Here is a 25,228-nt window from a genome sequence, read left to right as displayed (position 1 = left end):
CAGTGTACTCATATAAAGTGGAATCCTGAATGCAGTAATCATGGGATCTTTGTTTATGCCTTGTTTGTCCCTTGACTGCTTTGTTTATGCCTTAGGACTGACCCTATTCTATGTATGCACCTAGAATGATATAAAAGCAGACTGGGGTCATGTTAGTGTTGTCGGCTCCCTCCCTGGAAACCCTGTTGACTGACTGAGCTGGCTTGTCAGACACAGCTAGCATTTTGAAGTCTGGGATATAGAACTCTACCTCCCAATCAATTGTGTTGGAGGCAAAGAGGTCCTCGTGCTCACAGGTAAGTACCAGGAAAAGCAGGAATGTAAAACACAAGGAAAGAGATGTATAACATGTTTCTGCTCAGAAGGCTGGGAATGGATGTGGTTAGTAGCCTGGTGACCTCTGTGCTGTCTGCATGGCCGAGGCACATCTGGCTCCCCCAGACTTTGTTATCTCATTTTCCCGAGATGCTTGTTTGTTTTTGAGACTCATGTACCTACAGAGTGCGAGCATGTAGAGGCCAGCATATAATAAAACCCTGCCTGGTCTGGAGTTCCCTATGTAGCCCAGCCTGTCTTCTAACTTACAACTACCTGTCTCTACATCCTGAATAAAGGCATATGTTACCATACCTGGCTCAATAAGTTTTATATCGACATTTTAGACATAATTAAAAAACTGAGCCATTGTTTGTATACTCTTAAGTCCTCAACACAGTATAAGTTATCCACAAAGTGAGTATTTGGTCTTTCATATGGATATTTAAAAATTAAAGCAAATTCTCTGGTGCTGGAGATCTTGCTAAGTGGTAGAGCACCTGCCTAGAACACACGGAGCTCTGCCTCTCATCCTCTCAAAACACAACTGCAGAAAATAAAAACTTAAGGGTCCTTTGGAAAGTCAGTGGGATGGTTGAGGCAAGACACGTGGAGGACACGTGATATTTGGAGGGCATAAACAGGACTTCACAGATAGCTTGGCTTGCTGATACAGCTAGCTGTACACAACAACCTCTCCCTGACCCTCAGATCCATGTCTTTTGTAGAAGTCACGGTTCCAAACATATTCCCTTCAAAATAAGATGCAGGCGTTTGGTTACTTCACATGTTGTCTGCTCACCAGGCTACATAATTGTGCTTGAATGCAACCGGAGTTCATAATGTATTATTCTATGTCCTTTTATTTTAATTTTTTTGTCTTTCGAGGCAAGGTTTCTCTGTGTGGTCCTAGCTGGTCTCAAACCCAGAGAGCCTCCTGCCCCTGACTCCAAGTCTAGGGATTAAAGCCCAGTGTGCTATTTTTTAATTGTAGATTACAATTAGCTTATATTAAATTTTAAATTGGGAGCTAATTTACATATTGTGAAACTGTCTTTTATCGTACACATAAATGGATACAGGACAAAGCCAGCCGTGTAATTATTACCAGTGGCTACTCACTGGCATTTTCATCATCTGAAAAAAGATCTTGTACCCATTCAGTCATTTCCCATTCTTCCCTCCTTCAGTCCTTGGCAAATGAATTTTTGTATGGATTTGCTTAGTTTAGATATTGCATATAAATAAGATCATCCAATTGTCTTTCATGTCTGGCTTCATTCATTTCGTGTGGTTCTTTGAAGGTTTATTTTTAATTGTGTGTGTGTGTGTGTGTGTGTGTGTGTGTGCACATGAGTACATTGCTGCTTAAAGCTCTAAATTTCTGAGGTTGGGGTTACAGGAGGTTATAAGTCGCCTAAAGTGAGTGCTGGGAACTCTACAAGAGCCGTATGCATTTTTTAACCTCTGAATCCGTTCAGCCCTCATTTAGCACACTTTAAAGGTTCACCACCTATATTCTAGTATCATGCTACACGCTTATAGGTGAGTATAAGTAAGGGTATTTTTTTGTAATTACATAGGTAGGTATTTACTAATGCGATTCCAATTCAAGAATGAAAAGAAGGCATTGAAAAATATTGGTTATAGAAAGTGGACCATACTGATAATGCTAGAAAGACAACATACCAGTATACAAAAAGAAATTAACGCAGACAAAGGAATCATGTCCTCAGGAGGTAGCTACATTTAGGGGTTGGGGAGGATTTAAGAGCTTCGAAATGAGTGGTAGGCACTGTTCATTTAATCGCAAGCTGTAGAATGAGATACAGCCATCGAAGAGTTAAAGTGGCGTTCTCACGGTGTAACAGCTAGGTTTCTCCAGCAAGCTTAGTGCGCATCCATCTTTCCTTTGAGTGAAAAGGGAAACAGCATAGTGACCCTAAAGGAAACTGAGTGGATTGGCTGTGGTGGAAGTAGTGGATGTTTATATCGACTAGCGGAGGAACCAGGCATCGTGTTCCGTGGGTGCCTTTGCCAGCTTTTACGGCCCTTCTCGGCCCCCGTAGCGGACCGGAGCTCAGCCGCTGGGCGGCAGGCCCTCCCTAGCCATGGCGGGCGAGCTGGAGAGCTGCAAGTCCCTGAGCGGGCTGCTGAGCGGCCTGGCACAGAACACTTTTCACGGACACTCGGGTATCACTGAGGAGCTGCTGCACAGCCAACTCTACCCGGAAGTGCCACTGGAGGAATTCTGCCCCTTCCTGGCGAAGATGAGGGGAATTCTCAAGGTAGAGTTGTTCCGCCGAGTAACCCTGCCCTCCACGCAGCATCAGACCCGCCCCCAGCCTGGGGTGCTGCTCGGTAGCTGGTCTTTAGCTTCTCCGCCCTTCTCCAGAGCCATGGAGCTAGCTCTGTTGCGCCCTTTGTTTTAGAGACACATACCGGTGAAAACCTTGACTTTTTACCCCCTCAAGACTTCTCTGTGTCTGTAGTATAGATAAGTTTCGAGTTTTCTTCGTCCCGGACTTTGATGGGTTGCACCGAGACCGCAATGGTGCACGGCTTTAATCTCAGCGCTGGGGAGGCAGAGGCGGGCAGAGAGCTTTGTGAGTTCAAGAACAGCCTGTTGTACTTAGCGAGTTCCACGACAACCAGGCAAGCCAGGGCAATGTGGTGTTATCCTTGTTTAAAGAGAGCGAGGGTATGCTTGCCAGCTTACCTGGGTTGTGGAAGTTGGGAAGCGTTAGAATGAGGTCGTTGGTGAGATAAAGGATTGATTAACTGGAGTAAACACCATTAAAGCAGTCGACTCTGTGGTTAAGAGGATATTTGCCAAAGGGAATGAGGTATACATCAGACTGTCTCATGAAAACTATTCGAGGGAAACAGAAGAGGTGAAATTAACTAGAGATTTGTCTTTATTTTACATGTATGGGTGTGGTGCCTGCATGTGCACTGGTGGTTGGAACCGTTATAGGCCACCACGAGGGTGCTGGAAACCCAGATCCTCTGCAAGAGTTTTATTACTTGCTCTTAACCTCTAAGCCATCTCTCTAGTCCCCTCAACCCCACCCGGGTTTTGAGATAGTATCTTTTGTAGCCCAGACTGGCCTTGAACTGTGTGTTCCTTCTTCCACTTCCCAAATGCTAGAATTACAAACATTTACCACCACCCCCTGCTGTACGTACACGCGCGCACACACACACACACACACACACACACACACACACACACACACACACCCCTAGACCAGCCAGGAACTCCAGAGATCTGGTTGTATTTGCTCTGCTAGTGCTTCCTTTCCATGGGTGCTGGAGAATCAGACCAGGCCCTAATTGAGCTATCTGCCCAGCTGGTTCCTGTGATTTTTTTTTTTTTTGGTAAGATGTTATAATTAAAGTGTATTCAAGGCATTATGTATCATTTATGTAATTACTATACAATGTATTGTTTTCATAAAGTCTTTATTTTTATTTTATGTGCATTGACATTTTGCTTGCATGTGTATCTTTGTGAAGGTGTTGGAACTTGTGATGCTGGAGTTGCCATGGGAAATGCTGGGAATTGAACCTGGGTCCTCTGAAAGAGCAGCCAGTGCACTTAACTGCTGAGCCATCTCTCCAGCTCCTTCACAAAATCTTTAAAGTACGATGTGAATCTTACATTTAAAATATTTTAATTGCAACTAGCCACGTTTCAAGTGGTTAAAGTGGCCACATGTGGCTAGTGACCACTCTGCTAATTCTGATTTAGACCTATGTGCAGCTTACTTCAGTCTGTCACTCGAATCTAGATCTAGCACCTTGTGGTCTTCACAGGCACCAGCTACTCATGCAGTGCACATATATGTGCAGGCAGAACCGTCATACACATAAAAGTCAATACCTCTTTGAAAGATGAAGTGGATGGACTAGGGCGGGGACTCACTGGGTAAAATGCCTGAGTTGGACCCTATCCCCCAGGCATGTTTGTAACCAACCCAGCTCTTGTGAGGTGGAGAAAGGCAGATGCCCAGACTTCACTGACCAGGCGGCCAGCCTAGCCAATCAGTGAGCGCTGGGCTCTGTGAGGCCTTGGGCTAGAATTTAAAAATAGGGTGGTGGGTCAGGGAGATAGCTTAGCAGGTGAAGGCACTTGCTGTCCGCCTGACAATCTACGTGAAGCTCCTGGAAACCACATGGTTGAAGGTAAATGGATTGTGGGAACTTACGCCCTGGCCTACACAGTCACGTTTGTTCATAAAGAAAAAGCTTGGAGAGTGATAAAGCAGGATCCCCGAAATCAGCTTCTCGCCTCCACACACACATTTACACACAAATGGGAGTGACACTGGGGAAGATACTTGACGTTGACCTCTTTCACCCAAATGCACACAGATGGGAAGGCAAATTTTAAGATGTCTATTTTTTTGTTTTTCGAGACAGTGTTTCACTGTGTAGTTTAAGCTACCTAAATAGCCTAAAACCACACTATTTAAAGTTCCTGTTAAATTTTAACATGCTACCAAAAATCCTTACGCTTTTATTTTATTACATTTATTTTATCTCTTTTTTCAAGACAGGTCTTTATACAGTCCTGGAGCTAACTCTGTAGACCAGGCTGGCCTTGAACTTGAGATCCACTTGCTTGTGGCTCTCAGTGCTGGGATCAAAGGCAAGCACCACTACCTAATTTTTCTTACAGTATTTGAATGTAAGAAAAATAAATGCAATTACTTTACAGAAATTGACTCATGCAATGGGAGGAGTAATGTCTGAGTCACTTGTGGTCAAGTAGTGTCAGAAAGGTACAGGCCTGATGTGCCAACACCCTGGAGGGAAAGACAGGGGATCTTGAAGGTCAGCTTAGGTCTACACAGCTCAACAAGCCAGAGGCTGGGGATGTACGGTGCTTGCCTAGCATGTTCAGTCACTGCTCTAGCTTTGAGCCAGCATCATCAAAATACAGTTTGACGGCTGGAGAGATGGCTCAGTGGTTGAGAGCACTGACTGCTCTTCCAGAGGTCCTGAGTTCAATTCCCAGCAACCACATGGTGGCTCACAACCACCTGTAATGGGATCTGATGCCCTCTTCTGATGTGTCTGAAGACAGTTACAGTGTACTTATGTATAATAAATAAATAAATCTTAAAAAAAAATACAATTTGAAAAGTCCTGTATGCTTGTAGACATTCTGAGCAATTTTATCATATCCAATCATATCTGATTGGATGCCTGCTATTTTATCAAATCTTATTCTTCAAGTAATCGTTCAAGGTTTCCTAGGGAATCTGGTGTCTGGTTTGCTGTTTACTTGGCCTACGAGGATAAGGGACTGCAGGCCAGGAAGAACTGCACACTGCAGGCAGTTATCTTAGGGCCTAATGTTGGTGCTGCTGCTCACCTCTAGGGGATTCTTTGTTTCACTATGAGATAAAACTTTCCAAGTATATACAGAGAAGAGATCACTTGTAAGCTGTCTCTTGTATTTTCATTTTAAATACATTGCTCAGTGAGATCCAGGACATCTGAGTTTTCTGAGTGAGTCTGGGATAGAAGGCTTGAATGACTCTTTTAGCACCTACAATAGGCAATGCTTCTAAAGTTGTCTGTGTGACAGCACAGGTATCGCATAGTGATTGCTTTAAAGTACCACAAGAGAAAGACTCGATTAGTTGAGAGCTGGAACGTCTGTTTTAAGTCATTGTTCACCTCAGAAGTAAAAGTTACTTTTTATCGTATGGATTTTTGTGTGCCTGTGCACGTGAATGCTGGTTCCTGTGGAGGCGAGAGGTGGTGGGCTCCCTGGAACTGGAGCTACAAGTAGTTAGTTGTAAGTTGTCCGATGTGGGTGGTGAGGGTCAGAATTCAGGTCCTCTGAAAGAACAATGCATGCTCTCAACCACTGAAGTATCCCTTGAACCCCACATGTCTCTAATTCTTATAAAATCATGAAGATGCTTTTAGGTGGAGAATGCCTACTATTTAAGTTTTTATTACACATACTTATTTATTGTGTGCATAGGTCAGAGGATTCTCTCTGAACCCTTCTCTCACCGTATGGAATTGCTTTTGTTTCTAAGACAGGATCTCATTATATAGTCTTGGTTGGCTTGGAACTCAGTATGTAGACCATGCTGGTCTAGAACTCACAGGATCCACTGCATCTGCCTCCTGAATGCTGGGATTAATGGTCTGCAATACCAGGTGGTTTTGGGGAGTCAAGTCCGGATGGTCAGGCTTGGCGGCAGTGTCCTTTCTTGCCGAGCCATCTCCCCAGCCCATCCATCTTTAGTAAAAGGGAACATAGATAGATATATGATGTAAGGGTGTTATAGTATTTATAGCAGAAGAAAGAAACTGGACAGAAAGGCATTCTTTCTGCCAATCTTTTTTTTTTTCTGTAAACTAGAAGCTAATAATTTTGTTTTCACAGTTCATGATACAAATGAAACAACTTAAAAGAAAACCCCACTTCTCCTAACCAAAGCTATTCCCTATGCTAGATATAGGGAGAAGCCTTGCTTGTCATTATAAAATATACAGCAGAGTGCAGAACTGATGACCTGCCCTCACCTGTCTGTCTGTGTCATGCCATGTGTCACTAGGTGAGTACCACCTTATCACTGGAGGCCTGGACTTGACCAAGGGCATGTGGTCTCCCATGAGTGGCCTTATTGTAGGAGCAGGTCCCCAGGAGGAGCCACGACTGGCATCATGGCAGGTTCCCCCATGCTGTGCTAGCATCATACCAGAGTGAGGACCATCCAGGGGGCTGGGGCCAGGTAGGATCTTGGCCCCTTAAGGAGGAGGAACAGAGAATGCAGCAGGAGTGTCTTCCTTGTTGAAATGAAGCTGTTGTTTGTCAGTCAGGCTCTGGCCTGCCGAATCCATTTCTGGAAGCAGTCTTTCCCATTCCTGTTTTCCACCACTGCAGTGTCTGACCGACTGAGTCATGGGTAAGATGTGTGTCACAGCAGTCACAAGACAACCACCTCTACCCTGCCAGATTCCAGCCCCCACTCCTCCCCCCACCCCACCCCGTTTCTTACAGGGTCTCATTGTGTAGACCAGGCTGCCCTGAACTTAGAGAAATATGCTTGTTTCTGCCTGCTGAGTGCTGAGGTTAAAGGCGTTCATTCCCCTCACCACCTCCCCCACCACACACCCCCACCACCTCCCCCACCACGCACCCCCCCACCTCTGGCAGGCATCTTGAAGATGCTTTGGCACTTTTGAACAAAGAGATTATTTTAGACGGTGATAAGGGGCAGCTTTATGTGGTATTCAGTGTAAATGGCAAATGTTGGGTAGTATAAATGTAGAGCATGGTCGAGAGATAAAGAGGGCTGGGGAGACAGTAAAAGTGATCGTGCTTAAGTGCAAAGCCCCGAGTTTGAATCCCTAAAACCCACATGAAAACTGGATGTCCAGGGTCTGGAAAGGTGGTCGGTAGCTCAGAGCACGTGTTCTTGCACAGGGTCTGGGTTTGGGTCACAGTCACCTGTGCTGTCAGTTCCCAGAAGTACAGCAAGCAGACCGCCCTCTTCTGGCTTCCCCGGCACCAGGCACATGCAGGGAGCACATGCAGATAAAATACTCACACACATAAAGCTTTTTACAAAAGATGTATTTATTTTATGTGTATGAGTACTCTTAATACACACCAGAAGACAGCATCAGATCCCATTACAGATGGTTGTGAGCCACCATGTGGTTGCTGGGAATTGAACTCAGAACCTCTGGAAGAGCAGCCAGTGCTGTTAACCACTGAGCCATCTCTTCAGCCCCATAAAATAAATTAAAAAAACAAAAAATTGATCATATAGTGTGTCTGCAGTTTGTACACACTTCTGTGAGGAGATGGGAGGTGGAAATAGGAAAATTCTAGAAGTTTAGGGCCAGCTAGCCTGGCATATACAGTGGAAAGACAAACCCCATCTCAAATTCAGTAGAAGGTAAGGACAAACACCAGAGGTTGTTCTGACTTCTGTATGTACACTGGCACAGACAAGCTCCTACAGTCACAGTGTGAATGTGTGAATGTGTGCATGCATACACATTCACACACACACACACACACACACACACACACACACACACACGGAATGGTGAACCATCCAACTTGATCACAGTGAGAGGGACATAGTAAGGAATGCGTGTGAGCCTTTATTCCTCTAGCACTCCTGCTTTGACACAGGCTACACACTTACACGTGGGCGGTAGTAGACTGTGTTGTCACCTAGAAAATCATGTTCTGCATAGAAATGGAAAAGGGAGATACAAAGGCCAGAGGACGAACGTGAGGGGACGATGTGGACCTCCTAGAGGATACAGTGGGTCTTTCCATTAACAGGCTCCTGGTTTTGATATCTTGAGGAGCACACCCAGGATCTAGTGCTCACTGGGTAAGGTCGCAGTGCTGAGCTAAGCCCAAGCCCAAGCCCAGGTGTACCGGTTTTCTGATCGCCAACTACCTGGCAATTTGTTGTGCAGGGCGTTTCAGGTTCCTAACTTTCACATTGTTTCCAAATGCTATGTCTTTCTGACATTTGTACTGAATGCTCTCTTCTATGGACAGCGGAGTCCTTCACTTTCCTTGTTTGGGACATCGGCACTCTATTGCCTGTTAAACTGTTCATGGATACGTGAAGCAGCCCATTCATTGACTAACACTAGTACACCATGGTGTGCATGTGGACGTCAGGATTATGGAGTCAGCTCTCTCCTTCTCCCGTGTAGGCTCGGGGACCAAACCCACATCCTCAGACTTGGCACATGCATCTTTATCCAGTGGACTGTTCTGCTGCCCCACTCCAGTTTTGATTTCTGGGTAGAGCCCAAGGAGTTGTAAAATTCATAAAGTAGTCACAGTACGTGTAGCTAGTGCTCTTAAGCACTGAGCCGTCTCTCCAGCCTCTATTTACTGGTTTTTGAAATGGATTATCACTATGTGCTGGGGACTCACTATGAGATCAAACTGGCCACAGATTTAGAGATCCCCCCAAGGTATGCCCCACCAGTCACAGCATACTGTCTACTTCTTATATAATTCTTTGAGCTCACATTTGTAATTTGCTTTGAAGAATTAATACTACCTGAATTTTGGTACTGTACTTACTAGCTTGTTCATTTGTAAAAAAGGCCAACGTTATTATTTTCCTACCCTTAATACTTCTTTCCAGCATGTGATAGGCACTCAGTAAAGATTTGTAAAACATTTGAATAAATGGGCAGTGCTTAAATGTGCCAGTTGCATTGAAAAGGTTGGGCACAGTGGCATATGCCTGTGTCCCAGCTGTTGGGAATCTCAGACAGGAGTTTAGAGCTAGCTTGGGCGATGTGAGGGAGAACAGAAATGTAACCTGCAGTGAGAGGCGGGCATCTGGCTGCAGGGCTGGGCTGGCCCAGTGCTCCCATTCCATTCCTCACTGTATTCATTCCCATCCTTACTGGTTTTATTGTTTGCTATTCCTGGGTCTTTAACTGCGCCCAGGAATGCTGGCAAGTGCTCTGCAGCCCAGCGACATTCCTCCCTGTCCGTGATTGGATAAAGCTTTGTCACAACATGGGAGCACGGTCATCATCTGCTTCCTATCTTTAGCAGTTGTTGGCAATATAGTTACAGAGGCTGTGACAGATAGTATTTGATGTTAAGAGCCTAAAGTATTTCAAATCTAAACATTTACATAGAGATAGCTCTTACCTTAAACATTTATTCTTAAATTTACAATATTGGTATTTGGAAATAATATGTGTAAATTACTTTAAGTTGGTTGCTTGGTAGAGAACCTAAAATTTTCACTAACTTGTTCTCAAGATTTATGAGATCTAGGATTTAAAATATGAGCTGGAAAGATGGCTCAGAGGTTACCATACTTGTGTACACATGTTCACAGATGCAGACACACACACACACACACACACACACACACACACACACACACAAACATGAGGTAACAAAGTTACCATTGGATTTGGGAGGTGGTACATTTCTGTGACCCCAGCAGCTGATAAGCCAGCCAGGGCTACACAGTTGAGAGCCTGTCTATAAAAAGAGAGGAAACTGCTGTTTCTGTAATCCTATATGTTCTTTTTTGTAGAACAGAGATATGTATTTGGGAATTTTGTCCAACTCAAGCAATATAAAAACGATGTTAATAAATATATTAATGATAAAGCATCACAATGTAAACTTATCACAGGAAAACATGGGAAGCCAGCTTAAACTGTGGAAAACAACACCAATAACATGATACTAAGCATTGTAACAGCACTGTAAGCATTTTAACAGACAAAGAGTAATACCTGGTTCTGTCTCTGTTAAAGCCACAAGCGTTTGTACCTTGGGAATTAGACTGAGTTACCATGCCTTTCCTTTGTAATCAGTTTCCTTTGGATATCTTGGGGGAATCAGAATACTGCGTTACGTTTTTATTCTGTAAGGAAGTTTTGTATCCCGGGTCCAAGTGGTGTCGCCTCAGCCGGGCTCAGGTTCTGTGGCTCTGGCTTTGCGGACCTGGACTGCTGCCCTCTTCTCTTCCTCTTCTTGAGCTGTGCCGCTCATGACTCTTCGTGGCCTGTTTGTGAGATTTCTTCCACCTGTGAGGACTCTTCCTCTCCGACTCCCTGCTTCTCTTGGAGGAGTGGTATGAGCCAGAGTGGTGGCTTCTTGACTTGCTGTAGCTTTCCTCTCGGTGATCCTTCCTGTCCCCCCGGTCTGAGTTTTTACCAGAGGAGCCAGTGCTCGCCGGAGGCAGGTAGATGTCCCTGTTCGCGTCTCTGAACTCGTTGTTGGGGTTTCTGAACACATGGAGGAAGTTGCAGTGCTTTCCTTTCGGACACTTTTGCATTTCGAACAAACCGCAAATCGCAACCTTCCACCGGGTCACTGGACAGAATTCACACTGCAGCTGTCGTCCTGCGTACCATCTTCCATTAAAGAGAGAGAGGGCTGCTTGGCATTCCTCTTCCGACTGGTACTGAACATACACATTGCCCCGCAAATGAGGTTCCAGGTTGCAGCTTACTTTGAACTGAATCACCTTTCCCACGTTCTTGAACTCGGGCAGCACGTCGTGGTAGAAATCCAAAAACTGCTGGTAGGTCTCCTCCTCACTGTACTCCAGGTTTGCGTCAGAGTCGTAGTCATCCCTTCTGCACTGCTCCATTCCAAACGTCGTAAACATACTCTTCACGAGAAGGGTGGGACTTGACGTGGGAAAGTCATGCTTCCGTGAACACCTGTTACCAAATCTGCAGGCTCCCGTCTTATTGTAGAAGGGACAACTGGGTCGATATTTCTCCAGCCTTAAATCTTTGGGTGGTTCTGGGTTCTGCCAAGTGCCTTCATTTTCAGCCTGGTCCAGCATTTTCTGCACCGCTTCCTCTCTCTCTTTCTTCTCCTGTAGCTTCTGCTCCTCCTCCTCTCTCTGTTTTTTCTGTTGTTCTTCCCATTCAGCCTTTATTTGTCTCTCCTGTTCTTCCTTCTGTTTTCTAGCAGCCTCCTCCTTTTTCTTCTTTATTCTGAATTCTTCTTGTGCCTTCTCCTCCCTCAGCAGCCACTCTTCATGTAATTTTTGCCTCTCTATCTCCAGTAATCTCTCTGCAAGTTCTTCATTGGCAGAAACATCCTCCTCCTCCACCTCTGGTGGGGCTTCCAGAGCTCTCAAGCGAGCCATTTTCTGCCGACGTTTCTTGCGTTTCTCCTTCTTCATTGCAGCCTTGTATTGTTTTCTGCTGAGTTTCTCAGGAAACGCGGTCTGCTGTGATGCCATTTTACCTCTGAGCGCGGGGCCCCTTCCTGGATCTCGCGATAACCTCTCTTTCCGATGCTGTATTGAAAGTGTCGCCCACTGCTAAGTTGTTCTGCTGTTTAATGTTCGTTACGTTCCTGAACAGTGACTACTGGATGGCACCATCCAGCCCAGCTGACTTTCCTTTTTACCAGCCCAGAGAATTGAACCAGCTGAGTCACGGGTGTGTTTGCGCAGTGCAGCAACCAGTACTTGCATGTGCGCATGCGCAGTCAAAGTCCAGTGTTTGCGTTGGAATGTGGGCTGCGCTAGCTGCCTACGCAGTTGCCCGGTTATCCGCAGTACGTAAGGCCGGCCTGCGCAGTTGCCCCGTTATCCGCGGCACGTAAGGCTGACCTGCGCAGTTGCCTGGTTATCCACAATATGTAAGGCTGGCCTGCGCAGTTGCCTGGTTATCCGCAGTACGTAAGGCTGGCCTGCGCAGTTGCCTGGTTATCCGCAGTACGTAAGGCTGGCCTGCGCAGTTGCCTGGTTATCCGCAGTACGTAAGGCTGACCTGCGCAGTTGCCTGGTTATCCACAATATGTAAGGCCGGCCTGCGCAGTTGCCCGGTTATCCACAAAATGTAAGGCCAGCCTGCGCAGTTGCCCGGTTATCCACAATATGTAAGGCCGGCCTGCGCAGTTGCCCCGTTATCCGCAGTACGTAAGGCTGACCTGCGCAGTTGCCCCGTTATCCACAATATGTAAGGCTGGCCTGCGCAGTTGCCCGGTTATCCACAATATGTAAGGCCGGCCTGCGCAGTTGCCCCGTTATCCACAATATGTAAGGCCGGCCTGCGCAGTTGCCCGGTTATCCACAATATGTAAGGCCAGCCTGCGCAGTTGCCCGGTTATCCACAATATGTAAGGCTGGCCTGCGCAGTTGCCCGGTTATCCGCAGTACAGCCTGCCTGCGCAGTTGCCCGGTTATCCACAATATGTAAGGCCGGCCTGCGCAGTTGCCCGGTTATCCACAATATGTAAGGCCAGCCTGCGCAGTTGCCCGGTTATCCACAATATGTAAGGCCAGCCTGCGCAGTTGCCCCGTTATCCATAATATGTAAGGCTGACCTGCGCAGTTGCCCGGTTATCCGCAGTACAGCCTGCCTGCGCAGTTGCCCGGTTATCCACAATATGTAAGGCCGGCCTGCGCAGTTGCCCGGTTATCCGCAGTACGGCCTGCCTGCGCAGTTGCCCGGTTATCCACAATATGTAAGGCCTGCCTGCGCAGTTGCCCGGTTATCCGCGGCACGTAAGGCTGACCTGCGCAGTTGCCTGGTTATCTGCTTTACAGCCTGCCTGCGCAGTTACCCGTTTATCCAGTTATCCGTGGTGCGGCCAGCTGCGCAGTTACCTGGTTATCCACGGTACAGCCTGCTTGCGCAGTTACCCGGTTATCCAGTTATCCGTGATGCGGTCAGCCTGCGCTATTACCCGGTTATCCAGTTATCTGTGGTGCGGCCAGCCTGCGCAGTTACCCGATTATCCAGTTATCCGCTGTATGGCCTGTCTGCGCAGTTACCCGGTCATCCGGTTATCTGCGATACAACCCGCCGGCTCAGTTACCCAGATATCCAGTCATCCGCAGTATGGCCAGCCTGTGTAGTTACCCGATTATCGGTGGCACAATAGGCCTGCGTAGTTACTGGGTTGGTTATCCATGGTACTGCCAGCCTGCAGTTACCAGATTATACGCTTTACGGCCAGCCTCCGTGGCACGGCCAGCTTGCGCAGTTACCTGGTTATCCGTAGCACGGCCAGCCTACGAAGTTACCGGGTTATCCATGGTACAGCTGGCCGGTGCAGTTACCGGTGGTTATCCGCAGTATGGTCCGCCTGCGCTGTTATCCAGGTATCTGCAGTTATCCGCAGTAAGGCTGGTCTGCGCAGTTACCCCGTTATCTGCAGTTACGTCTTTACTCTGGGAATGGCGGGCCTGCGCAGTACATCTCTTACTGCTTTTTTGTCTCCGCCCCCTGCAGGGGAGCGTTCCTCCTGTGGGAATGCACGGCCTGAGCCTGCGCAGACCTGTCTTACTGCAGGCAACCGCTTCTTGCTAGGGTGCTGGCCCCCCACCTTGCCTGGCTCCTTTATATGGGGGCTGGGGATAGAAATTAAGCTCTCATATTTGTTTGGCAAGGACTTTACCAACTAGACCGTCCTTCTGGCTCCAGTTCCTCACTCTTGTGGAAAGTCAGGATTTTTTTTTTTTTTAAAATATTGAGTGTGTTTTGTTCTTTGCAAAACGTCCTTTTCATTTGTTATGTAATGTAGTTTTGTGGGGGTATTCAGCAGAGAAGACTGATCAGACAAGGGTTTAAGCCAAGAGAAAAATCTTTTCTTTTTGTTTGTTTTCTGAGACAAGGGTTTTACTGTATAGCCATGGCTGTCCTGGAACTTGCTCCGTAGAAGAGGCTGGCCTTGCATCATGCTATGTTTGGGTACGACTCCCACAGACTTATATGTTTGAACAAGTCTATGCGGGCCAGGGAGTGGAATGTGATGGTTTGTATATCCTTGGCCCAGGGAGTGGCACATTAGAAGGTGTGGCCCTGTTGGAGTGGGTGTGGCACTGTGGACATGGGCTTTAAAGCCCTCACCCTAGCTGCCTGGAAGTCAGTATTCTGCTAGCAGCCTTCAGATGAAGATGTAGAAGTCTCAGCTCCTCCTGCACCATGCCTGCCTGGATGCTGCCATGTTCCTGCCTTGATGATACTGGACTGAACCTCTGAACCCGTAAGTCAGCTCCAATTAAATGTTGTCCTTTATAAGACTTGCCTTGGTCATGGTGTCTGTTCACAGCAGTAAAACCCTAAGACAGAAGAAAGATCTGCCTGCCTCTGTGTCACAAGAAAGAAGGTAGATATTTTAGTTAGTATAGCAAAAATTATGTTTATGCTGAGGTCCTAACTGTGGTCCTAAGTCTTGTGATATATCTTAACTGGACTAGCCTAATAGAAGGCTCTGATTCAAGGGTCAGGAGCCTGGGGAGACTATCCAGCCACAGGGCTCATCTAGGTGGTCTGATTCCACTGCAGAGCAGTGGGCCTCATGGGGTTTTATACCTGTGTCAGGTTCTTTTGAGTGGATAATGTTGCTGCGTTCTTGTTATCAGGCAGTGTTGGCTATAGTGGATGGAGGTCCTGACTAAGCTATTTTTACATGTCTAAAGACTTAAAAAAAAAATACTGCGCTCATTACACCGCTTCCTGAGTGCAGGGATTAAAGGCCTGCAATCACGGCTGTTACCCAACCAGAAAATCTTTATTTGGCTGCTGGTACTACACTGTGTGTTTGGGACTCCAGTGTAGCATGAGTCTTTCTCAGGGTGACCTTTTAAGCATAAAAATCATATCCTGGGTCGACAGATTTCAGTTAACAAAATATCTAGCCAGAAGCAAGGTTAGTTCATGTAGAAACTTTCACATAGTTTGTGGGCTTTGACTGATTAAGTATTTGTTTTAATTTTGGCAGGTAGTGCTGTCTATGCTGAGTTTTACAGCATGAATGGCATGTCCATCATGGAGTCATTTATGCTAAGGTCTGGGCCCTGTTACAGTAGGAAGATTTTACTGTTACTATATGGTTTGGATGATATAATTAAACATTAGTAAAAATACATTTAAAAAGCCCCTCCCCCTCCCAAAGAAAATAAAACAAATCTAGGCAGTGGTGGTGAACACCTTTAATCCCAGCACTCAGGAGGCAGAGGTAGGCAGATCTCTGAGTTCAAGGCCAGCATGGTCTACAGAGTGAGTTCCAGAACAGCCAGGACACAGAGAATCCGGGTCTCTAAAAACAAAACAAAACAAAACAAAACAAAACCTGAGTTAGTTACTTGGGATACAGTCTCATGCTTTAACACAGGCTGGCCTGGGACTCACTGGGTAGCCCGGGTAGGCCATGAACTTGCAGCAGCTATCTTGCATGAGTCTCTTGAGGGTTGGCATGACACCGGTCCTGAGCCAAATCTGGGCTCATAAATAGAGCGCATACTTTTAGGTTTTATCTGTAGTTTTATTTTTCTACTGTAGGTGGCAATAGAATATCGGTTTGCTAATAGCTGCAGGACTGCACAAAGATGTTTAAATATTTTCTTTTTCTGGAATGTTCAAGGCAGAAATTGCTTTTGCTGGCTATTCAACAGTAATAATTTTGTGTATAAAAAAATCTAAACATTTGGTTTGGCATTTTGAAATTACAATTATGTTTAATAAAAAATTTGTTTTAATGGGACTGGAGAGATGTCTGAGTGGTTAAGAGCTCTTAATTGCAAGCTGGGCAGTGGTGGCACCAGCTTCACAAGTGCATGGGTGGCAAGTACATGCCAGCATACAGATGGATAAATTAAAGTAGCAGAGTCTTTATTATTATAATTAAAAGGAATCAGAGCTGGATGGTGATGGCACACGCCTTTAATCCTGGCACTTGAGAGGCAGAGGCAGGTGGATCTTTTGAGTTCAAAGCCAGCCTGGTCTACAAAAACAGAAAAAACAGAAGAGAGAAAAAAAAGGAAAAGAGCACTTGTTGCTCTTCTAGAAGATCCAGGGTCAGTTCCCAGCACTCGAATGGTGGCCCACAACCCAATGTTACTGTAGTTTTAGGGGATCAGAGGTCTTTCTGGCCTCCTATTCAGGCAAAACATTCATATACAAATTTAAAATAAAAAAGAGCAATCGTTTCAACTAATTCTTCAGTTAAAAAAAATCAAATTACACGGAATTTTGTATAGCCAGGCACAGTGCCTATTCATGTCTATAGTCCCAGAACTGGGGAGGAAGAAGCAGGAGGATTGGGAGATCAAACAGCCTGGGCTTGCTTTGTCTGTCTGTCAGACTGTCTGTCTACCTACTTACCTGTCTATCTGTTTTTTTTTTTTTCTCTTTTGGAGACAGGGTTTCTCTGTGTAGTGCTGGCTGTCTGTCTGTCAGACTGTCTGTCTACCTACTTACCTGTCTATCTGTTTGTTTGTTTGTTTTTTCTCTTGGAGACAGGGTTTCTCTGTGTAGTGCTGGCTGACCTGGAATTCACAGTGATCTGCCTGCCTCTGCTTCCCCAGTGCTTTGCTGAGAGGCGTGCAGCACCTCTGCTTTAGAATCATTTTCATTGCTTGATGTGTGTGAGTGTCTTGCCTGCATGTATAGACATACATGTCCATGCCTGGTGCCCAAAGAGAGCTTCAGTTGCCGTGGATCTGGATAGTTGTGAGGCACCATGTGGGTGCTGGGAACTGAACCTGGTTCTTCCGTAAGAACAGCCTTGCCCTTACACACCGAGCCATCTTCTGTAGCCCCTACACCTATTTCTTAACAGAGAACCTGCCATGTATAAAGCCTTTGAATTCGCCTTTTCTTTATCCAGAGCACATTGTGCACTTTTCAAAACAAATCATTAGTTTATTTTAAATACAGTCATGCATTCAAATCAGCATCATCGTATACCTCTGTGGGCTTTGCGAGCGTCAATGACAAAGACTCTTTCCTTGTGCCTTGGACCGGGATAGTCAAGGAGAGGCTGGACATGGGAGCATCCTGACGGCGAGGATGAATAATCACATAAAGATATGAAAGCAGAAACATAAATTCGCCTTTTTACAGCTTTCTTCACCTCCTGTAGAGGAGTTTTAACCCAGCAGCATGGCTGCTCTGGTAAGCCATAACATCCAAAGACCTAGGTCCGTCTGTCCGTGTGCTCTGGCTGGAATGCAGACATCTTAGATACCTTTAATCCCAAACAGGGTAAGTAAGATTAGTGTGTAGGAGGAAGCAGTCATGTTTGAAAGTGATGTCTAATTGAGGGGCAGACAAAGTGACGAATCAGAGAAAAATTGGAAAGAATGAGTCGGAGATAGGATACGCCCCACTCTCATGAGAACACACTGGGCAGAGCTATTTCAGAGAAGTTTAGGCCGGCGTCAGCTGGGAGTCAGCGCGGTGAGTGCAGTGCAGTGGAGTTGAACTTGTTCATGAGCCGTTCAGTGCAGGTCAGCAGAGGCAGCAGAAGCCAGACAATTAGAAGAAGCTAAAAAGATTTATTTTTTATTATATTTATTTGAGAACAGTGTAGCTGTTTTCAAACACCCCAGAAGAGGGCATCGGATCCCATTACAGATGGTTGTGAGCCACTGTGTGGATGCTGGGACTTGAACTCGGGATCTCTGGAAGAACAGTCAGTGCTCTTAATCGCTGAGCCATCTCTCCAGCCCCTTATTTTTGTTTTTTTGAGATGTGTCTCTCTATGTAGTCCTGGCTATCCTGGTGGGATGAAAGACTGACCCTCTAAAGTCCTATTTTGTAAAAAAGATTTATGTGTTTGTCTGACTGTTTACATGTGAAGCACATGTGTGCCCACAGAAGCCAGAAGAGGGTGTCACATCCCATAGAACTAGAGTTACAGATGGTTGTGAGCCACCATGCAGGAGCAGGAATCAAACTCATGTCCTCTAGAAGAACAGTCCTTTAACCACTGAGCCGCTCATTCCTCCAGCTCTCTAGTAATGTGAACATCAGATGTCAGTGTGATAAGTTATTTCCTATTTGCCCTTCAAGGACACAATTAGGCACTTAGAACAGATTGCATGCCAAAGCCTAAAATATTCACTGTCTGACCTTTTTATAGGAATAATTTCTAGGGCTGCGAGAATCTGACTGAATATCCCTTGATATATTTATCAGCTCTGCTCCTGCTGGGCACCCTGTTTCGCCTACTAGAGAGGACCCTACTTTTTCCTGAGGCAGCCCTCTCCCAGACTGGCCTTGTTCTCGCTCTGTCACCCAGTGTAACTCACAGGATGAGCATCAGCTTTGAGGCTGGGCTGTGGCCACATGGCCACCCTCCTCAGGACACTGGTTTGTATGTTGTTTCCATGTGCCTTTTCTTGAGTACAGAACCTTTTTGATCTGTTAACAGGAGGGTTCTTACAGGTTTCGATACAACTAAATGTGGCCTCATTTTGCCGTTAGACTGCAAAACTGATATTAGACTGTAAGGTAACACCTGGACACTGCGCTGTTTCTTTTGGACTTTTTGTTTTTTAATAAAGAAGTAGTAGTTTTCTTAGCAGCTGCAAAGTAGATAATTAGGTAAGTTTACATATTTTCCCTAAAGTGAGATTTTCCCGTGATGCTGGGAACCTAACCCCAGGGTCTCCTGCATGTGAGATACAAACTCTGCTTCTGAGGGATACCTCAGAACTCCCAGACCTCCAGGCTTTATTCCTTACTATCCGTGTCACATTTTAAAGGCCCCCTTGTCTGTCTGTCTGTCAGTCAGTCCGTTTGTCTGTCTGTCTGTCTGTTTTTAGTGCTAGAGGTTGTGCTTCACCCCCAGAGCAAAAACACCCCAGTACCTGCTTGTCACAATTTAGTAGCTTCTCTTTTGTTTTTTTATTTAAAGTGTATTGTTATTATTATCATTTTAAGACAAGGTCTTGCTTATGTAGCCCAGGCTAATCTTCAAATTGCAATCTCCCCGCGTCAGCCTTGTGAATGTCAGAAGGCATGAGCCATCAGGCCCAGCTTCTAGTTCTCAAACACACACACACACACACACACACACACACACACACACACACACACACACACACACAAGACTATAATATAAGACATAATACTAACTGTTCTTGAGTTGTAGGCTGCACGAATCAAATACTGTCTCCCCAAGAAGCCTAGACACTGTAACAGTACAGCAGTAGTTCTAGAAATGAAGCTGGGAGGGAAAGGATTCTTTTTCTTACTTTGTCGCTATTTTTGGAGACTTTCTTACCCTCAAATATCCTACTTGGTAAGAACATGGCCTTTGCACTTAGCTCTTGCTCAGTGGCTCCCAATGCACCTCGGAGTCAAAGTGCTTGGGAGGGGATGTCAGGTAAAGTTCAAGGTCATGTTCCGATTCATAGCAAGGTCATGGCTCTCCCGGGAAACCCTAGTTCAGAAAACATCGGGGCTGGCAAGATGGCAGAGCAAGAAAGGCATTTGCTACAAAGCTTGCTGACCTGAGTGAATCCATACAACCCAATCCTGTAAGCTGTCCTCTGACCCCTACATGCTGTGTACATACACAAACAAAATTCAGCATGAGTAAAAGAATAAACTATCTTATATTTGAGTGGGGTAGCCTACAGTTATAATTCTAACAGTTGGGGGATGGAAACACAGGATCAGCAGTTCTGAGGACCCTCAGCTACATAGCTAATTCAGGGCTAGCTTGGGCTACATGAGGCCTTGATTCAAGCAACAGCAAAACCAAGTAACAAAACAACAAAGTTATCTTAGCAGTTGTCTAGAGACAGCACATTACTGGTGTGGGTGAGGTAACCTGAGGACAAACATCTGTTTGGAGGAGAAAAGTTAGAATCAAATTTATAGAATTACAATTTGTTTTGTGTGATAGCTAGGTTAACTGTGAATTAGTTTTAGAATGACTAAAATTATAAATCATTTTGTTGAATAACAGTAATTTAATACAATCCTAATATAATGTTCTGTAATTAGTTAGGTAATGTAGAAGACAGTGAGCAATTGCTTTCAAGAGACCTAGCCTTGGGATTCGCAGAAGCAGATACTAAGCTTTTAGATGTTCAGAATATTAATGTTGGAAAGCTGGCTGATCCGTGGAGTTGAAGACAGAAGCGTCCACTTTTTTCACTGTTAAACTGAAAGTTCATTCTTTTCAGTTAGATGTAGTCATTAATTCCTTGGGTGTGAGAGTCATAATGTGAATGAATGTGTGGGGTACAGAACCGATGAACCGGGCGTTAATGAACAGTACAGGTGGGGGCAGCTCGTGCACTCTTGTATGCAAAGTGCTATGCTAAGTGTGTTAGATCTCCACTGTTGGAGTGAATGTCACAGGGATGGGAACGTGTGGTACAGCATAATAGCTCATCTTGAGGTGGGAAGGAAGCAGAGAGAGAGAGAGAGAGGGAACACAAGATACACTCCTCAGAGGAATGGCCCAAGTGACCACTTCCTTTAACCCTGTCCCTCATAGTAGCCTATTTAGCTATGAGCTCATGAAATACTTGATGAGATTAGTGTCCTTAGGATTTATTCCCTTTTAAAATAACTTTTATTCTGTGCATATATGTGTCTGTTGTGTGTGGATTTGCACATGTGTGTGCAAGCGCCCACAGGCTAGAGGCATTAGGTCACCCTGGAGCTGGGCTTACAGGTTGTGAGCTGGCTGGCATGAACTGGGGACTGAAGTCGGGATTTCAGGAAGAGCAGTACATGCTCTTAACCACTCAGCCATCTTTCTGCCCCCAGAGACAGAGTTTCTTTGTATAGCCTTAGCTGTCTTGGAACTCATTCTGTAGACCAGGCTGGCCTGGAACTCACAGAGATTTGCCTGCCTCTGCTTTCCAAGTGCTGGGATTAAAGGCATGAGCCGCTGCCACCACTGCCCAGCTCCCTACAGCTGGGACACAAGCCTTCGACAAACAAACTTTTGTTGGGACAGTTCACATGTAAACTGCAACAATCTGCGTCTGGGTATATAAAGACAAGTGTGGTAGCGTGTACTGAATAAAGAGCCCGCCCATACTGTACTAGACGAGATGACAGTGTATTCAGATGATAAGATTGAAAGCAAAATAAAGAGCCTAATAAATGAGTTGTAGATTATAGCAACATTTCAGCTGGGTCCGTGGGGTAGTGAGATGGGCCATCAGGTAATGGTGCCTGCCACCACACCTGATGACCCGAGTTTGATCCCTGAGACTCACATAGTGTAAGGAGAGAACTGACCCTTGTAAGTTATTCTCTGATGACACATGCATGAGTGCACATACACTAAATATAAAAATTATCTTCTTGACTTTCTTTTCTTATTGGATATTTTCTTGATTTACATTTCAAATGTTATCCCCTTTCCTGATTTCCCCTTTGGAATCCCCCATCCCATTCCCCTCCCCCTGTTTCTAAGAGGATGCTCCCCTACTCACCTACCCACTGCCTCCTGCCTCTCCACCCTGGCATTCCCCTACACTGGGGCATTGAGCCTTCCCAAGGGCCTCTCATCCCACTGATGTCCAACAATGGCATCCTCTGCTATGTATGCCTGGCTGGAGCTAAGGGCCCCTCCGTGTGTACTCTTTGGAGTGTGGTTTAGTCCCTGGTAACTCTGGGGGGGCCTGCCTGGTTGATAGTTTTATTCTTCCTGTGGGGTTGCAAACCCCCTCACTTACATCAGTTCTTTCTCTAATTCCTCCACTGGGGACCCCATTCTCAGTCCAATGGTTGGCTGTGAGCATCCGCCTCTGTATTTGTCAGGCTCTGACAGAGCCTCTTTTTGGCTTTCTTGCTGGCCCTGGTCTTTTAAAATTTTTATCTTTGCATGTATATTGTATATGTGTTTATATGTTTGTGTGTGTGTGTGTGCGCGCGCACGTGTGTGTATGTGTGTGTGCGTGTGCGTGTGCGTGTGCGTGCGTGCGTGCGTGCGTGCGTGCGTGCGTGTGTGTGTGTGTGTGTGTGTGTGTGTGTATGTGTGCTGTGTGACAGCCTCAGCTATGGTCCTGGCCTTTTGCCTTGTTTGAGCCAGGCTCAGTCCTATGAGCTTCCAGGCTTTCTCTTCCTCTGCCTCCTCTCTCACCGAAACCAAGGTTGAACCTGGTTTTACACCTCTGTGGCAAGCACTTTACCCACCTTCTCTCTATACATCCTTGAAGATGAAATTCTGGGGCAGTCATGTGCCATGAACGAGTAGAGATCAGAGGACTTTGTGCAGTGGATTCTCTCCTTCCACCCTTACATGGGTTCTGAGCAGGTCATCAGGTGTGGGTAGCACGTGCTTTTACTTGCCGAGCTGTCTTGCTGGTTCCAGATGGTCAGATTTTGACAAGTAGGCTCTACCTGGACGGGAGAGTGAACACGTTAAGAGCTGAGGATGGAGTACGTGCTCAGCTCAGGGACATCAAGGTCATAATACAGAGTGAGGTGCAGCAGCTAAAAGGGTCTGACTATCAAGGATCCTCTACTGTCTGGGGAGGAAGGAGCCCGGGACAAGTTTAATAATGTGTAACACGAACCGTTTGAGTGTAGTTCCCAAGCCATGGTGTTTCAGGTGGGTTTATTTCCTGCTGGGAGACAGGTTGACCTAATGCCCCCATCTTTGTGCGGTTGGCTTTAATTCCCAGCTTTCTTAGCCAACCTTAGGAGTGTCTGGTTAGGAGAAATGTTGACATTTCATAGTGGCAAAGGATGCGGTGCTAGCTTGGCCCTTTCGAGCACCACTTTCTACCTGCAAAGCTTTTTTGCTGCCCTCCTCACCAGCTCACATGGCTGTCACAGGGGGAAGTGGCTGACCCGCCAGGGCAAGGAAGCAGGTTATAGAGACTCACAAAAATCCTCCTGACCCTACTACCTTCTGTGCTGGGATTAAGAGTCTGCTGCCACTCATGCCACACATAGTTAGTGTTTTTTATTTATATTTAATTATATGTACAAGAGAGTATGTGCACCGCATTTGTGCTGGTGCCCATGCAGGCCACAGGGCGTCAGAGTTCTTAAACTGGAGTAACAGGCGATGTGAGCTCCCTGGTGTGGCTGTTGCGAACTGAGTGCAGAAAGCACTCTCAATCGCTGAGTTGCCTCTCCACTTCTCTGTAATGACGTTAAAAAAAAATTAAAATAGTAGAGCTACTGAGATAGCTCAGCAGGTAAACGTACCTGCCGTGTAAGCTTTGATATCCTACGTTCTATCCCCAAAACCCATGTAAGAAGCCAGAAATCATGCTGCTGTGCTTCTGTAATACCAGGGCTGCCAGAGCAAGGTGGAGACGGAGACAAGAGTCTCCTAGAACCCTGGACCAGCTGGCCTGGGGTATCCAACAAAGCAGAGACGAGAGATGCTTCCTTTTCAGCAAGGTGGAAAGAGAGGACCAGTTTCTAAAAGGTGTCTTCTGACCTCCATAGATACACTCTGGCATATGCCCCTCCCCCACAACAACAACAACAACAACAATAATTTAACAACAACAACAACAACAATAATAATTTAAAAATAGAGTGGCCTGCAGGCATCTGAAGGCATCAGCATGAGTTTACTGAGGTCTCCAGTGCGGTCGGTCTCCAGTGGGGTGGGCCTCCAGTGAGCTGGCCATGTGAGCGCAGTGGGAGGCAGCAGAGCTGCACTTGAAAGGCTCAGCCTGAGCTGCGAAGGTGATTTTCCTCACAGCCCCAAATCATGAGCTTCTTCTTTTTTTTTTTTTTTTTTTTGGTTCTTTTTTTCGGAGCTGGGGACTGAACCCAGGGCCTTGTGCTTCCTAGGCAAGCGCTCTACCACTGAGCTAAATCCCCAACCCCCCCTTTTTTTTAAATATATTTATTTATTTTATGTATGTGAGTACACTGTAGCTTCAGACACACCAGAAGAGGGCATCAGGTTTCATTACAGATGGTTGTGAGCCACCATGCGGTTGCTGGGATTTGAACTCAGGACCTCTGGAAGAGCAGCCAGTGCTCTTAACCGCTGAGCCATCTCTCCAGTCCCCTTTTTTAAATTTTTTTTTAAAATATATTTCATGAGCTTCTTACTGTTCCTTGTTATTGCTGCTTTTTCTCCCCCTCCTATTATGCATTTATACTCTTTGATGGCAAATTCACTTAATTAAAAACGAATGGGTGTGTCTTTGGAAGCCTTGGTCCGATGAGTCTGTTTCGATCTGGGTTTAACTGAGGTAGGCTGTAACTGCTTTTCGTTTCTGCTGTATCTGAGTTTTCTCCCGCTTTTGTAACAAAGTGCTATGGGCTGCTTGGCCTAAACAGTAGGCCTTAGTACTCACTCCCTTAGGGCTCTGTGGGCTCTGCGTGATGCAGTGGGGAAGACGCACACACTTCTGAGAGTTTTAATACCTCAGGGGAGCTCCTGTCTGCATAACTTCTAACACTGATCACCTCTCAGGCCCCACCTCCAAACCCTCAAGTTAGGAATTTGGACATGAGGGGGACATACGGATCCATTTGTAATGCACTAGGGTCCCTTTTCCCCCTGTGCCTTATTTGAATAGCACAGGTTTGAAGAAGAAACGAATCGTTATGCTTACTGTTGAAATTAACCATCAGAATCCCCCTCCTTTTCTCTTTACTGCTAGAGAACAGACTCAGAGCTTTGCACTCATTAGACAAGCACACTACC

At 45.9% G+C, this 25,228-nt stretch overlaps 1 protein-coding gene and 1 pseudogene across 5 annotated transcripts in view; one reads left to right on the top strand and one right to left on the bottom strand.

The window, feature by feature from the left end:
- The first annotated feature begins 2,274 nt into the window (after positions 1–2,274).
- Commd1 (copper metabolism domain containing 1) overlaps positions 2,275–25,228 on the top strand; it is a 97,876-nt gene continuing 74,922 nt past the window's right edge. Inside the window, 1 exon segment of one of the 4 annotated variants that reach the window (NM_001115022.1) lies at positions 2,275–2,603. In NM_001115022.1, coding sequence (NP_001108494.1) covers positions 2,427–2,603 — 177 coding nt within the window. In that variant the 5' untranslated portion in view covers positions 2,275–2,426. 4 annotated transcript variants of the gene reach the window in all.
- Positions 7,909–14,014, bottom strand: Zrsr2-ps1 (zinc finger (CCCH type), RNA binding motif and serine/arginine rich 2, pseudogene 1; annotated as a pseudogene). Its single transcript, XR_015637638.1, has one exon. The product of XR_015637638.1 is annotated as a zinc finger (CCCH type), RNA binding motif and serine/arginine rich 2, pseudogene 1, transcript variant X2 (transcript).

The sequence above is a fragment of the Rattus norvegicus genome, chromosome 14, assembly GCF_021556685.1.
Source record: "Rattus norvegicus strain SHRSP/BbbUtx chromosome 14, alternate assembly SHRSP_T2T, whole genome shotgun sequence".
Lineage (NCBI taxonomy): Eukaryota > Metazoa > Chordata > Mammalia > Rodentia > Muridae > Rattus > Rattus norvegicus.
The sequence above is the reverse complement of the archived record's forward strand: the minus strand, read 5'-3'. Positions and strand labels throughout refer to the sequence as shown.